General features: G+C 41.4%; 1 protein-coding gene across 1 annotated transcript in view; it reads left to right on the top strand.

Annotated features, from left to right (window-relative positions):
• MRPL21 (mitochondrial ribosomal protein L21) overlaps positions 1-13,260 on the top strand; it is a 30,305-nt gene extending 17,045 nt beyond the window's left edge. Inside the window, exons 3-7 of the mRNA XM_066635966.1 lie at positions 3,089-3,174; positions 4,209-4,372; positions 8,943-8,995; positions 12,054-12,157; positions 13,073-13,260. Of these exons, the coding sequence (XP_066492063.1) occupies positions 3,089-3,174; positions 4,209-4,372; positions 8,943-8,995; positions 12,054-12,157; positions 13,073-13,137 (472 nt within the window). The 3' untranslated portion in view covers positions 13,138-13,260. The remainder of the gene's footprint in view (positions 1-3,088; positions 3,175-4,208; positions 4,373-8,942; positions 8,996-12,053; positions 12,158-13,072) is intronic.
• Positions 13,261-16,333: the final 3,073 nt, after the last annotated feature.

The raw sequence follows: 16,333 nt of genomic DNA, 5'->3' as shown, positions 1-16,333 counted from the left end.
ATATGTGGCTTAACTGTTCAGTGGTCACGATGCTACAGTCACAACATTTTGAGGCGTTGGGGGAAGCACCACATCTTGTTCTCTTTCCACTCAGTGCTCCCCCTCCCCTTCAGCCAAATCCTTGTAAACAAAGTCCTGGAGAGCCTGTCTGAATTCTACTTTGGCCTTTTTCCTGCCACCTATATCTGCAATAAGGTGGAAAGGAGACCTTGAGTCTGCATGTTCCTCCTCCCTCTCTCAGTAAGCATACAAAATTAAAATCTGAGCTGGGAGATGAGAAGATGCCATGAGAAACTTGGCAACTCCTGTTATAGGTGTTACTTTTGCACAAAATGAAAATTAAGGGAGGGATGTGGCAGAAATGCAGAAGCCTACAAACAAATCCTGATTTTTCCTGTTATCTGAGCAACTAATATAGAAGCCAATTGTTTTAAATTACAAAATGTGTTTCAGTCTATGGTTGCTTATTCTTTATTGTTTGTGGTGGGTGGGAATTCTAGCTTGTTCTGTTTTGGGGGGGGGGGGAAGGACCCTTTGTACATAGCCTGTGCTCTTTTCTCTCTTTGCTCTGGGGTTCTTGGTGGCTTATTACATTGAGAAATATGTGCGCTACTCCTGGTGCCAGGTCTGTTTGATTGAAATATCTTTCCTCCATCGTACAGCTGATCATGAAGTGTGACAAAGCATTTCTAGAATAGGTCCAGGCAATTCATTCCAAAGAACTGAGGTTTCAGCGGCTCTGCAAAATGTCTACCGCTTCTTGGTAGCTGGAACACTTCGCTTCTGTAACAGTTCTTGATTGGCATTAACATTCTAGGGCAGTTGCTGTTTGGTCACCTCAATGCAACCTGAATGAAGGGTAGTGAATGGACTGGGGATTTGATAACAGTACAGGTGGGACATCAGTACCCACTGATTTGACTCACCACTGATGTTGAGGTCCACCTTTAAATACCTTGTAAGAAATCACCAAAATCCAATTTCCCTCCTTTGTGCTGTTAAATAATTAAAATTTCATTCCGCTAGTTTTCATTATTCACCCCATCTAGTGGCTGAATGCGGTATAGCATCTATGCCTACACATTCTGGGGGGACAATTCAGGAGCAAGAAACCTGGAAGTGGGTCTTTAAAGCTATTTTCCGCTGATTTGGTATCCACTGATTTTTTTTTTAATTCACTGGGGGTTCCAGAATGGAATCCCAGTGACTAATAAGGCACAATGCAAACTGCCAACTCCCTGCTGCAGGAGGAACCTTGTCTCACCTATTTAGACTTCCTGTGACCATCCTAAAAGATACACCATGCATTCAAAAGAAACCCTTTGAATATTCACATTTGAATCCTGCTTAATTCTTGTGCCAACCTTCAGTGTTATGAGCCCCATCATTCTTGTAGTTAATAAATACAAAAACTCCCTTATTTACCAACATTTTGGGTTCTAGAGGTTTGTTCATAAGTTGTTTTGTTCATAAGAAGTATTCCCTGTTAGGGATTCGTGCAGTGGTGCAGACCCCCTCCCTGGCTGCATAGCAGCTCAGCAGCATCTCTGGATGCTTGGTGTCCACCTAAACTGCTTAAATGGAATGCAGTTCATAAGTGTAGTAACGTCCCCACCTCTGTTGCTGTAGCTGTCCAACTCCAGCTGTCAGTTTCACTCCCCCAGCTGTTAATGTTGTCAGTTTCACCCCAACCTCTGATTCCTTTAAAGCCCTTGGTAATATCAGTTTCACTCAGAACATTGCTATTTTCACTTCAGAGCCACCTGGAATGCCCCTGAGCAGCTTCTGTACTCAGTAGTATGGCTGCAAACCTGAAGTCAGGGCTGAAAGTGTTATTCATAGGCTGATCGTTTGTAAGTTGGGAATCTTCTGTAGAAATATTATTGTTTCAACCGATGACTGTAACAAACACAAGTCAAAATATTGGTCTGTTAGCCAAGTGCTATTCTGGCTTTCAAAGGCTTCAAGTAGAGGTCTCTTCCCAGTCCTGCTGCCTGAAATCTTTTTACATGGGGATGCCAAGATTTGAACTTAGAGCCTCCTGTACAAAGCATGCATACTATCAATGAACTAAGTTTTCCCCAGTTAAGCCTTCAGCTTAAGCCTCCCCAAAGGTCATACTTTCCTTTTTGTCAAGAAAATTTTATTAATATTTCTATATATCCTAAATCGGGGCAACTGACAAGCTGCACCTGTTGAAATTCCCTCTTCTACACAATTGTTAAAGGTCTAGGAGCCCTAAAGTTGAAAGGTTGGCCATCCCATTCTCAATAATTCACCACTGGTCATGTGACACCTAAGACTGTCAGGTTAACTTGCCTCTTGCCAAAGCGAGCTGACATTGCTCCATGGTATTTATACACCAGTCCAAATCTACAGTGCGAATGTAGCACTTGTGCATCAATTTCATATACCTGGTGAACAACTGACTTTTACCAGCATATTATCTGTTTAATGGAATTCCATTAAATGCTTAATTCCATGAGTCATTTAATGGAAATTCCATGTGCTTAATTTTCTGTTTCAAATGTGCTACAAAGCCAATATGATGTCAGCTGGCCATTTGGACCATTGGTTTTAGGAAGGAAAATGCCTCTGGTCGCCCACCAGCACATGTTTTGGGTCCCAGTGTTGCAGATCCTAAATCAGATAAGGAAGAAAGATAAGGAATATGAGAGTCATCCCAGACTCTCATATTCCATTTGTTCCTTATCTGGAGTTCTTTATGTTGATCTGTTCAGATTCTGCAGACCGGAATTCCCTGAATCCATTTGGCTGGGTTGATTCCTGACTTTTGATAGCAAGTGTACAGCAGACAAGATGAATAAAAAAGGGGAATCTGTTTCACATGAAATTCAATAATGAGAGAGAATATCTCCACAGCTAAATCCAGAGGAAATCATTTTGAAAAACAAAGTTGGATGGAAAAGATGGCAAGTTTTGCCTGCCAGTTTTTGGTTTCTCTGTCTTATATGATTCCCACAAGAAAGCTTTTATTTCCTTATTTAAGGGCAATAATTAAAACATCTTTTAGAATGTGTGAGTATTTGGCTAAAACATTTATAATTATAGATTTTTTGTTTGACAGACTTGTTCCAAAAACGTCTTTGTCTTCACCCCCATGGCCTGAACTCAAACTACCAGACCCAATAAAAGAAGCAGAGCACCACAAAGGTAACTATTCTAAGCTGCTCAAAACTAAGAGTATGGCTATACCATTTCACTGTATTTCTTTTTGCTTCATTTTGACTTCTTTATTGTCTCCCCTTTGTATAATTGGCCCACTTTGGGGACAGAGTCAGGTGGGGAATTTGCCTGCGGTGGTTGACCTGTCAAACCATAACACAGGGTCCTAATGCAAGCTCAGGGAGGACAGAAACCTCCCATAGAGGAGAAAGGGCAAACGCTTGCTTGATCTTAATTTTCGGTAGGAATACAGATCGTGAAAGTGGAACCTCATGGTCCTTCTGACTTTGGGGGTTTTAAGCAGGAGGTGTCAGAAAAGTACCTTTTCTTTTCAAACTACTGCTTTGTACCTTTTCAGTTAAGAAAAAATAGGCACTAGAAACAGAGTGAGGGACAAAGATGTCATTAGGTTTGAACTGGAAGCAGAAATTCCTACTTGCAGGCAATTGAATAGTGGGTTAACCTCTCTGATTGCTACTTAAAAATAGACTTGGGAGTAAGTAAATTTATTTGTGAGTAGCTGCCCCATTTGTTGTATCAATAAACCTGCAAAATGATTTCACATGACCTCTGGTAGCCTTGCTAAAGAGGCCTTGCCAATACATTGTTTTCAGAAATTATGTGCAGGGGTTTCACATTTTAATGTTACAGCTTAGTTTGCTTTGGTTTGGTATACAGTGTAATGCCAAGCCATGCCTTGGCACAAGCACTTCTGCTCCCACTTCCACGTTAGATGATATTGATTTTATTATAGATCCTGAAGATGGGCAGCAAAATACACTTCTTTGCTGGAGAATCTCATGGCTATGTATAATTCAGAAGTTAGCCTCCCCTGGTTCAAATTTAGGTTCTCTTTAGAACACCTCACCAATTAGTTTGGCAGTAGAGTGTGCCTCAGATATAATGTTACTGTGAAAGGGCTATTTGCTTTTTTGAAGAGGATAATGTCTCCCCCACACACCTCTCATACACACAATATTAATTTCCAACTCATTTGTTCCCAAACATCAATTTTCTTCCAGGGATTGTACAAAAAGTGAATGAACTAATTGCCACTGGACAATATGGAAGGCTTTTTGCAGTTGTTCATTTCGCAAGCAGACAGTGGAAAGTAACCAATGAAGACTTGATTTTAATTGAAAACCACATACCTGCTGAGTGCGGAGACCGAATTCGAATGGAAAAGGTAAGTCTCCTCTTTGTGATTACTTTATTCCGGTCTATGAATTAGCAATATTTTGTTACTGTCCCACATTTTAAGAGATTGGAACCCTTAAGTAACAGTTGTGTTATTAGATGCAAGTGGGAACTGTTCAGAAACTTCACATGACTAAGAATGTTTGGGCTGGCTAACTCAAGCAATGCTCATTTTCTCAAGATTGTACATGTATTTGGGTACATGGCTGCATGGAGAAAACTTCATATTGACAGCCACAGTAATTTCCATGACTGCTGCAATGAGTCATCTGGAAAAAAAAAAAAGGTAACTGCAAGTCATGGAACTGGTTGCAGCTGTCCCCATATAAGCATATGGTTGACACTGAAATTTCTCCATACAGTCACGACCCTAGATTGTGTGTGAATCAGATTCTGAACCACACTCAGATTTCATAAGTTGATGTAATGAGAAAGTACTCTTTTGACTTAGCACTGTCTGGTTAATGCTTGGATACTTACCTGCTGTTGTTTTTTGTACAGGTCCATCTAGTTTAATTTTGGACTAGCCAGTTGGCGTTCATAGTCCCTCTACCACTTCTCAAATTTTCCTAACAGCCCAATCCTAACCCACTCTGGAACAGGCCAGCTGGCCTGCCCCATATCCAGTGTGAAGTTGAGGCTAGCTGCCGCACAACTCGGAGTAAGGGAATTAATTTGGAGAAAGGGGAAATGTCACTTCTGGGTTTTTGAAAAAACTGACTCTAAGGGTCAGTCTAAGCCCGGCAGAGACCGTGGATGGTCATGCATGGCCTATGCTGGGCTCAGGCAACCCTTCAGGGCTGAGGGGAGCAGAGCTCCCCTCTCCTCCAGAAGGGTGCACATGGGGGGACCCCGTGAACCCAATTCATGGATGTGAATTAGTGATTCATGGATATGGGAACAATGGATATGGGGGCCTCCCTGTATCATACTACACATGCACATGCAATCGTGGGAAGAAATGGAAAACAAAAAAAGAAAGATATAATGGACTTTCTGATTACCGGAAATATTTTGAAGATTGTGGAGACAATGTTACTATTTTATTTTTTGTTATGACTGCACTTTGGATAGTGGAGTCTCCTTCTCTTTCTATAATAGCAATAGTAATCCTTTGGATAACATAGGTTTCTCTCTCTTCTGTGCTTCCTGAAAGGAAGTGTTGGAGTCTTTATTAACAGAAATGCCTTTTAGATAGGCTATCTACTTGTATATGACACCAAAGTTGGGTGTGTTAAGACTATCTTCTACCATCGAGAAAAGAATTGTAGTGACAGATGCTCACCTGAGTTCTGCTGGGCTTTGATTCTGGAGTTTGAGCTCCGGCACCCCTGTCCTCAAGACTTAGAGACAAACAGAGTTTGCACATTCATTCTCATCCTTCTCTCTAAATATTTTTACTTACCTCCACCATTGGATGCATTGTGCACCGTGTTGGTGTGACTGCATTGGTGCTGTGACAGAGGATAGGATTGGGTCCTTATTTCCCTAATTGATGCCAAGCTAATTGATGATAATTTCTTAATTATTATTCCCAAGCATGCTGCCAAAGTGAAACGTACCAAAGTCGATGACACTGAAATGTAACACCATTCCAATAGTTTTAATTTTTTTTCTGTTGCTGCCCAGTTATAGTGCACCTTTATAAAGATGTGCCCTGATTTGGAAGCCTGGGTGGCACTTACATGGTAATTATGGACATGTACTTCAGTGTATCCAACCTAATCCACTTTTAGTACTAAAACAGAATTTTGTTAATCCAAGTCTTAAATAAAAACCACAAGAGGCCACAGAATGAAGCTGTGCTCAATTAATCAGCATGTATATTCTAGTCAAGTGCTTATTTATGGAGGAGTTGAATGAGGGAAAGAGGTTTCCCACAAAACTATTCCTCAGATGTCAATTTCTGAGAGGCCTCTATGGATATTGTGGTCCTGTCGACCACATGCTGCAGCCTTGTGTGAAACAGAAGACATGTTCACAAGAAGCTGCCATCTGAGTGTAAAAATTTTCGATCATGATGAAAAAACCAGGCTTTCATCTTTAAACTTCCAGTAAATCCTGACCACAATCCTCCCAGGATTTCACAACCACCCAGAATTTAGGAAGCTCCCACTTATCAGCTTTGTACCGCATTGAACGGCTTTACTTCAATATGTGATGGGCTGTCTGGTTAGAGAAGTGAGCAAATAAAAAAGGCCATTTCACAGTACAAGCCTGTGCATATCTACTCAATAGCAAGTTCTGTTGAATTCAGTAGGAAGTGTGTATGATATTGAAGAGTGTCAGGTGGCAGCTGTAATCAAGAGTGTTTTTGCATAGCTTCCAGAAGAAGACAGATCTGGCTACAATAATCCATGGTTTAGTCACTTAATGTTTGGACTACCGCAAAGTGCTGTACTTGTTCCCCCCCCCCCCAAGACAATTTGGAAGCTGCAACTAGTGCAGAATGTGGCAGCCAGTGTACTTGTGGCAAACCAACAATCAGAACACATGACACTGGTGCATCATGAACCGCATTGGCTTTCAGTATGTGTCTGAGCTCTAAGTGCTGGTTATTACCTGTTAAATCCGACATAGTTTTGGTCCAGAATACTTGAAGGACCATCTCCTAATGTACAAACCAGCTCACACTCTGCATTCATCATTGGAGGCCCTCTTCTGTGTCCCAACGCCATTGGAAGTTTGTTTGATGGGGACATGAGACAAGACTTTCCCTGGCTATGGACTCCTCTCTTCCAGGAGACCCAACTGACTCTGATACTCTTTGTCTTTAGGCAGGCAGTAATGATGATTCTGTTCTTTTTGGACTTTCCTTACCTTCTGTGATGATCTTTGATCCTGCTCTGGCTATTTTGTTGGCTTCTGTTGATTGTTTAGTTGTACTGGGTTAACAATAAGTAGTGATTCAGGTGTTTGATTCTATTTTGTAAGCCCTTAAATGGGACCAAAAGGCAAAGTAGAAATTTGAAAAATAAATGCAATTACATTTCAAACTATTCAAGTCCCCTATATGAATGACACATATATTTCATTTAGCCTTTGAGGTAGGATGATCCCCAAAGTGATTAGTTTTAGTCACTGTTTTTGAGTTTTAATGCTGCTTTCATGATTTGTACTTTATATAGTGGCTGTTGTCTTGGTTTTAAAGTACCTGTTATTAGTAAGAACATAAGAACAGCCCCACTGGATCAGGCCATAGGCCCATCTAGTCCAGCTTCCTGTATCTCACAGTGGCCCACCAAATGCCCCAGGGAGCACACCAGATAACAAGAGACCTCATCCTGGTGCCCTCCCTTGCATCTGGCATTCTGACATAGCCCATTTCTAAAATCAGGAGGTTGCACATACACATCATGGCTTGTAACCCGTAATGGATTTTTCCTCCAGAAACATGACCAATCCCCTTTTAAAGGCGTCCAGACCAGACGCCATCACCACATCCTGTCGCAAGGAGTTCCACAGACCAACCACATGCTGAGTAAAGAAATATTTTCTTTTGTTTGTTCTAACTCTCCCAACACTCAATTTTAGTGGATGTCCCCTGGTTCTGGTGTTATGTGAGAGTGTAAAGAGCATCTTCCTATCCACTCTGTCCATCCCCTGCATAATTTTGTATGTCTCAATCATGTCCCCCCTCATGAGTCTCTTTTCTAGGCTGAAGAGGCCCAAATGCCATAGCCTCTCCTCGGGCTTAGTATTATTATGAATGCTATTTTATATACTTGTTTTTACTTTTTTAAATTATGTTTTATGATGTTGTATGCTGCTTTGAACTACAGTAAAGTGGTGTAAACATCTTTTAAATAAATATTAGAACCCTGCCTATTTCTCTGAGGCAATAGTTTGAACTTCTTTGAACCAAGTGAGCGATTGCTGCCACTTCACCAGGTACATCTGCAATCCTGAGAGTTCTCAGGGAGGGAACAGCCACTATGCTTTGCCCTTTCCTTTCAAAATGTGTGGAGATTATAACAGGGCTTGCAAAAATACCTGTATGTGTGAAGATGATGGTGTGAAGATGGCTGTCTTCCATTTCTCACCATCTCACAAAAGAGAATTGTGTCCTATTCTATGTGAATAGGGTACTTGTTGTGTACCTAGAAGAGGACAAAAGCACATTTCTCTCTGAAGATTGTATTTATTGGGCTGGCCTGTCTTTCCTCTGCATTAGCCTTACTTAGAGCCCAATACCGAGCTCTTTAGCGCCAGCGGTACAAGCGTACTGCTGGCGCTAGATGTCGCAAACAGGTCACAAGGCACATCTGTGGCATCTGGAGAGGAAGGGCCGCTGGTGGTGGGTCCATGCCAGTCAGTGCTGAGCCTCAGCACCACTTGAAGGGCCAGCTGGTGCTCTGCCGCAGGGCTGCAGAAGGCAGAGGTAGCCGCTTTGGTGCCGCTGCATCTGGCAGCCTTGCGGCGCCTTTAGGATTAGGCTACCATTCAGCTGTAAACTGTGGCTAGAAAACAAGAATGCCGGTGTAAGAGCCTTTTCCACAAGTACATTGATAAAATGTTGATAATATTGTAACTGATGTGCATAATTTCATCTTGCCTAGGTATTATTGGTTGGTGCAGATGATTTCACCTTGCTTGGGAAGCCTCTTCTGGGGTAAGACACACTTTGGATATTTTAACAAAAGATATTTTGGTAAGGTTGTGTATTTGGGGTTTTTTGTTTGTTTTTAAAAGAATTCAACAATGTAACCACTATCTAATTTAGTAGCATTCCCTGATTATTCCATAAGCATTTCTTCAAAGTCTGGCACTAGCTTATTTTGTTTTGATGGGTCAAGTACATTTTAACTGCCTCAAGAAATCAACTACCCCCCCCCCCCCCGCAAAAGGCAGTCCTTCTCAGATGTTTGGGGGGATTGTCGATTAAGAGCCTGACCTTTTTGTCTTTTGTGCATGGAGAACAAACATCAAGACCAGGTGCAAGAGCCATTGCATGAGTTCAACACTGTGAGTCTTAATATTGCACTAAAGGGGAATGTGTCTTTTGCTGATTGACTAGTCCATGGGCTATGGAGCCTCACCCGACTCTATCTAGCTTCTGCTAAGTTCTCAGCACAAATTACTCAGGATTCTGTAGTAATTGCCACACGCTAGATGCATTGCAACTTTTAGGACTTTGAATCACCAGGCTGTAAATGAATATATCCTGGAAACCATAACAAGGATTCCAGTGAGGATGTTAAACTGTTGTTAACGTAAATAAATGCTCTGTCATCACTGGTGTGTCTTACCAGAGCACTTGATTTCCTATAACTAATGGTAGACCTTATTCCTTTCCACTTTATGGAGAAATACGTATTTTGAAGCCATGTTTTCGGGGTTTTTTGGTGGCTTTGATGGCTGAGGTTGCTGTTGATTTGATGCTTCTGTATGTCACGTTCTCTCATTCCTAACAGCCCAAACCAGAAAATCCTCTGAATCTGGTGAGAAGAGAAATGGCTGCTTGACAGTGTAGGAACTGTTCTCTGCCCTATCTTTGGAGTGTAGTGAATTTTGTGAACACTGCATGGATTATGTTGTCTGTTAGGCACATTTGCTTTCATTTCATGTAGATACAAGAACTCAAAATATACATTTGTCTTTCTGATTAGAGCAGTCCTTTTTTAGTTGAAATGTATTATGTTTATTTAAACCCAGCAGTTATCTATAGCATATTATGAGGCATTGTGGTGATAAAGCCTCCCCAGACTTCCGAGAATGGTTTCTTTGAGGGGGGGGTATGCGTGTGTTTTCCTGCACAGTGCCATAGCCCTCCGTATAGGACCCACCATGTCTTAAAAGGCTGATATATAGGAAGAGTTTAGGAAGGAAAAGTGACTGAATTGATTCATGAGAAGCTTTCCCATTTGGGTACTGGGTTTTGGGTTTTTTTGGGGTTTTTTTTGCTATTAGTATTACAGCAGGAGATTGCACAAAGGTCTGTTTTTGCTTGCTGCTGCCCCTGCTGCTTTTTCATTTCCAAAATGTCATTCTTGGTGGCAGGGCCAAGGAGTGCATCACATTAGTGGTGCCCACAGATACACTATGTTATTGTGTGTTTCTGCTCAAGCTGAGGATGCAAAAGAGCAGGAACTCAAGCTTTCGAAGAAGTCAACATTTCCTTTGTTTTAGGGATTCATTCATTTTTCAAATATGACATCTCTGGCAGACAATCACTGACATGAACAACATTCTCTAAATGTCCTTAGCAGGAAAGTAAGCCCAGTAATGAGCTTTTCGTGCTGCTCTGGAACAGGAGGATGTGAAAAAATGCCAGCTCCCAGAACAGCAGTTCATAAAAGCCCAAAGCTTCTCAACCCATGGAATGAGCTGTTGTTTCAGAAAGCAGAAACCCTGCTATTTGGAGTTCGAAACATTAGAATGGGAAACCTTTCGCTTAAGAGCATGTCTGGTTTGGACCATGCTTCTTACACTTTTTAGCACTGGTACCCTCTTTTAAATATGACCATCTATCGTGACCCACTAGACAATATATATATATATATATATATATATATATATATCTATATCTAGAAGGAAATCATATTTCAGCTCACAACCCACTGGTGGATCCCAACCCACAGTTGACCATTGACCTTCTGACTGTGCAAAGGAGATCCCTACACAAAGTGGTTTAAAATCCTTAGTTTATACATCCTCCTAACAATTCTGTAAGCTCAGCTATTATAATTTTTAAAACTGACTAAGCCAGTGATTTTCAACCTTTTTCATCTCACGGCACACTGACAAGGCACTAAAATTTTCACGACACCATCAGGTTTTTGACAATTGACAAGGCACACCATGCTACCAGTGGGAGGCTCACATCCCCCATTGACCCTACTAATAAATGACCTTACCCCAAATTCCTGTGGACCACTTGTGGCACACCAATGTGCCATGGCACACTGGTTGAAAATGGCTGGACTAAGCAAATACTTTAGGAACAAGACATCCAGTTAAGTCTGTGGCTATGCTGAGATTTGAACGTAGGGCTTTTCAGGCCATTGAAAACTTCCTATTCACTGGTTAGTACTGTTTGTTTTGTTTAATCCTTGTGTCAGAAGAAACTATTAGGCTAGCACAATGTAGGCACAACTTGTGTATTTTTGGTTCCAAGTTAGGAAAAATCTGTGTTTAGATGCGGTGCTGGATTGAGGACATTATCCCATCTGCCCAACACTATGATGTCATAAACAGAGGTGGGGTGTCCACTGTTGTCAGATCTGATGAATTCTGCTGTAGAAGCTAAGAAAGATCTGCCACTCCTGTTGGGCAGTTGCTTGAATTTTGTCAAAAAGGAATTTGACTGCAGCTAGCCAAAGCCTCCACTTCTCAACAGCCTTTTAGAAAATGTACTAGATAATTAACCCAGAATGAGTCTTTTGCCAAAGCCTTTGAATAATTGGTGGGACGTGATGTTCTCAGGAAAATGATCGTGGTTTTTTTTTCTTTTTCTGCTCATAGGCTCCCACTACTTAAACTTCATTTATTAACTTTTCAGTATCTTAAATTTGCTTGTTTCCACCTAGTACCTTCTCCTCTGTCTCCATGTCCCTTGGAGATCTCTTCACTCCTCTGATACATTGTCCTTCATAAACCCAAGATTACATCCTCTATTCAACAAGCTTTAAGATAAAAAGCTTAGTTATTTCTCTCTTTTTATTATAAAGAAAGGACCTTGTTCGTGTGGAGGCCACTGTTATTGAAAAGACAGAAGCTTGGCCAAGAATGTATATGAGGTTCCGCCGAAAGCGCCGTTTCCAGAGGAAGAGAAGTAAGATGGAAAGCCTTCTAACTCTTTTTCTCCCAACTCCTGTATTGCAGTGGCATGACAGCACCAGTGGGGTCACTAGGGTTTGTGTCACATGGAGCGGACGTGTCACCCCCGTGATGGATCACCTCCCATGCAATGGTCAAAGCAATACCCTGGGCAGTGGGCATGGTGAAGCACCATTGCCCCACCCCAATGAATTTTTGGCTATACCGTTTGATAGAATACAGATATTTCAACATGGTTTGTTTCATTGCATTCTGCATGAAATTACACATCATTTGATATATGACATGATGGTATTATTCAAAAATACCAAGATTTAAAAATTTTTGGCCAGTAGTGGTGTAACCCCCTCTTCCTGCGTGTCACCCAGTGCAGCCCACACCCCAGCACCTCCCTAGTGATGCCACTGGACATCCCTTAAATGGTTTTATGCAAACGCTGATGTTGGAGTACAGCCCAAGATAATCCAATTCCTAGTGAGTGGAGTGATCTGTGTGCCCATGTAGTGGAATAACCAGGCTGGCACTCCAATGACAGCTGCAATCCAAATGGATACCTTCCCCCCTTCCTGCCTATCAGTCCTTTTTGGTTTAGCTTCCATCACAATAAAGCTTCCATCACAACTGTTCTGTTCCATCAGCTGCAAATCTTGCATGTGAATCCACAGATGTTAACAAGCAGAAACAACATATTTCTCTGAGGCTTGATTAGCATGTTAACAAGGCCACTTCTTCCTAAGTGATAGTGCCTCAGGCAAAAATCTTTTCACTTGTATATCCTAAATAGAACTCGCACCTGAACAGATGTGATTGTGCTTCCCATTGATCAGGATTACTGGCTCTTTATGTTCACATATAGGGTAATTCCATTCTTAGGCTTTGCTCTGAGTTGTATTTTCCCTTTCTTTTCCAGTTATCATTCAGCCGCAAACCGTTCTCCGGATAAACACCATCGAAATTGCTCCCATTCTGTCATGATGAATTGCTTGGTTTGGTTTGTTGCTACAGCTTTAGGGCAATATGAAAATTGAAAATGTTTCTGTTGTATTTGGATATCATCTATACAAGACATCTATTATTAAATGGAGTTTTTTATTCTAATATTATTTCTAAGTTGATTATGATGATTGTGTAAGTACTTTTTAATGAAATTGGTGATCAAGTGTTGATTGGCAAAATGGTTGCTTCTCCTACCGCCTGCATTTCCTGGAAAGTAATAGAGAAGAGATGTAGATCAAGATGGCATAGCTTGTAAACAACCACAACCCCTGACAGATACAGCCCATTAGCCATGTATGGTTTCCTATAAGGGGTTCAGTGAGCTTCCTGTTTTTACTGCCTGCCTAGGAATGAAAAAAGACAGGGTTGACAAGCACCTGTCAGGCCACAATGTCTGATTAGCGGCTTTGTCAACTTGATGGGTCATGAGTCATGCAGGGCTGACTTAGGCAGTGATCTATCCTTATGCACTCAAGCAACAGGCAGTGGCAAGGAAAGGCACCCTTGTGCTTTTGCCTTATTAAATCTGGAATCCTGTCTTTGTGGAGGGCTCTGAATCTTAGCCATAGTGTAAAATCTTGAAACCAAAGTGTAAAATCATGAAACCTCTTCATGCTAAAAACTCCACTCTGTCAGATTAAGATACCAATATTGGTCTGATTTTTCCCAAGTTCTGAGGTTTCATCATTGGTGCCTGTGAATAAACTGAAACTGAAATCTCTTTAAGCCATTTCTGCCCAACATTGCATATATGCAACAGGGACCAAATGCGTACACTTGTGGGCCAGGCAGAAATGGGTTTAACAAGATTGTTAACTTTTCTGCTATTTCTTAACCTGAGTTAATTTAGGCCAACCATGTTCTTTGTCCAACTCATGCATGATGAAATAGGCTCTAAAACTCTTGCATCTGCAAGCCACTGAGGGCCCAATCCTAAGGAATGCGCGCCAGCTTACCATTGGCATGCACTGTCACAAATATGCCGTAAGGCACGTTTTCGGGCTCTAATGCCAGTGCTCTGGCTAGCATTGGGCTAGCGCCTGTGGAGCTCCACCGCTCAACGGTCGTGCAGACCACTGAACAGCAGAGAGGTAGGTGGGGGCATGGGGGGAGACGGGGAGGAGGCATTCCAGGGTGGAGGAAGGTGGGGCGAGGGCGGGGAGGAGGTGTTCCAGGGGGAGGGAGTGGGGCGAGAGGGAGGCAGGACCGGTGGAGCAAAGATCCGGTGGAGCACCAGATCCAGAGCCTCCATGTTGGACTGGCCACACGGAGATGCTTGATTCTACGCTGACCTTCAGGTCACCATAGAATCGAGTAGCCCCATTGGTGGGCTACTCAGTTTACCCAGGGGAAGGGGACAAAAGTGCCCTTCTCCCAAGTGGGACTCCGCAACTGCCTGGTGCATGCATGATGCGCCGCTGCAGCCCCGCACACCAGGCAGCTCAAATTGGGCTGTGAGTCTTTAAAGTATGCAAGCATATTTTGTCTTGAAATAAAAAATTTTCTTTGTTCATTTTAATCATGCCATAATTGAGGCCCTTTCCTCAGTCTTATAGTGCTTGGGTTTAATGAACTGGATTAGTAGCAGTGTTTGTTTTTATCATTTCCTGTTTCATGGTGATGAAGGGAGTTATTTTCTTCCCTTCTGGACTTTTTTTTTTTAAACTACAGAGAAACCACTTAGGCAAACATAAATGAACTGTTAGGAACAGCCAGCATTGTTGCATGAGAGAAAGATTTATTCATTGTCAGACTGATGTGATACCTATTATAATTGTCTTCCAAGAACAATGTACAGAAATATGTTAATTTATGATTAAAGAAGAGTCATCTAGTCATTCCCCAAAGTGCCTGATAAGTACAGAAAGAGTGACAAATTAGGTAAGATGACACATTTAATTGGATCAGTTTCTAATAGTGTATTCAGGTTTTCACCCTTCACAAAGCTATTCTTCTACGAGGTGGAGACTATCCAATCCATCAGTCACTTAAACAAGCTGTATACTGTATAAATCAGTTAAGCTGTATACTGTACCCTGGTTGCAACTAGGCTGGTCTCTTGATAGCTACAACATCAAGAAGCAACTTGTATGTGCAAATGAGCCATCCGGTCCCAGATGTTGACACCACAGAAAAAACTTTCAAATTCACTATTTTTTCAGTGGAGGGAGAGCACAATCCTATGCATGTTTTCTCCCATTGTGTTCAGTGAGGCTTACTCCAATGAAAGTGTGCATAGGATTGCAGCCTTAATCATTTCACACATCTGGCAGACTGTCATCAAATGTAGATAAATGACAGATGTGCAAACCACATCAGAGTGCAAACTACTCATGCTTTTCAGTTGTTTTAATTCCTTACTACACAAATGAATTGAAAAATCTGGTCTTCTTTGTAATGGAAGCTGCAGAATGTCTCTCTGAGAATCTCTTTGAAAGATAGATAGAGAGGTATGGCATCTGATTAAGATATTTGAGATTGTGTTCTATCCTTAAAGGCCTATAGCAACTTTTTTACAGCTTGATAAGTCTTTGAAACTCCACATCCGATTCTGAGCAATGCTAGGTGTATGCTCTTGGCATGGTCTTTTGCTTTTTTGTATGACAGCTTCACTGGGTGTTTTTGAACTCATTCTTGAGCCTGATTTATTTTCTCAGCATGACATTCATTCATTCTGGCTGCAAACAGAAAATATGTTTTAGGGGCTTGACTTCAGGAACGATGCAAATGAAAAGAATTGTATTTCTATTGTAGTGGGGTTGGTAGCATGTGGAGTTTGAAGTCTTTGCTAGGAAACAATTAATTGCCCAAGCACATGCCCTGTTGAAACAGTAAACTAACAGTTAGGTATGGAATGGTGAACCAAGTGTAGGCTTTAAATTACTCCCAAGTTTCAAACGTAATAGTTACAGATATAAAACTGATGATTAATTTCATGGTCAATGATAAGAAGGTATTAATAATACTCATCATGTATATAGTGTTCAAAGGGCTTCACTTATGTTACATCAGTAATCCAAGAACAACCTTGTTCAGTAAATTATTATTATTATTATTATTATTATTATTATTATTATTATTATTATGGAATCTCAAAGCTATTAAGAACATAAAAAGAGCCCCGCTGAATCAGGCCAACAGCCCATCTAGTCCAGCTTCCTGTATCTCAAATTGG

Source organism: Tiliqua scincoides, chromosome 1, assembly GCF_035046505.1.
Source record: "Tiliqua scincoides isolate rTilSci1 chromosome 1, rTilSci1.hap2, whole genome shotgun sequence".
Taxonomy (NCBI): Eukaryota; Metazoa; Chordata; class Lepidosauria; order Squamata; family Scincidae; genus Tiliqua; species Tiliqua scincoides.
The sequence above is the reverse complement of the archived record's forward strand: the minus strand, read 5'-3'. Positions and strand labels throughout refer to the sequence as shown.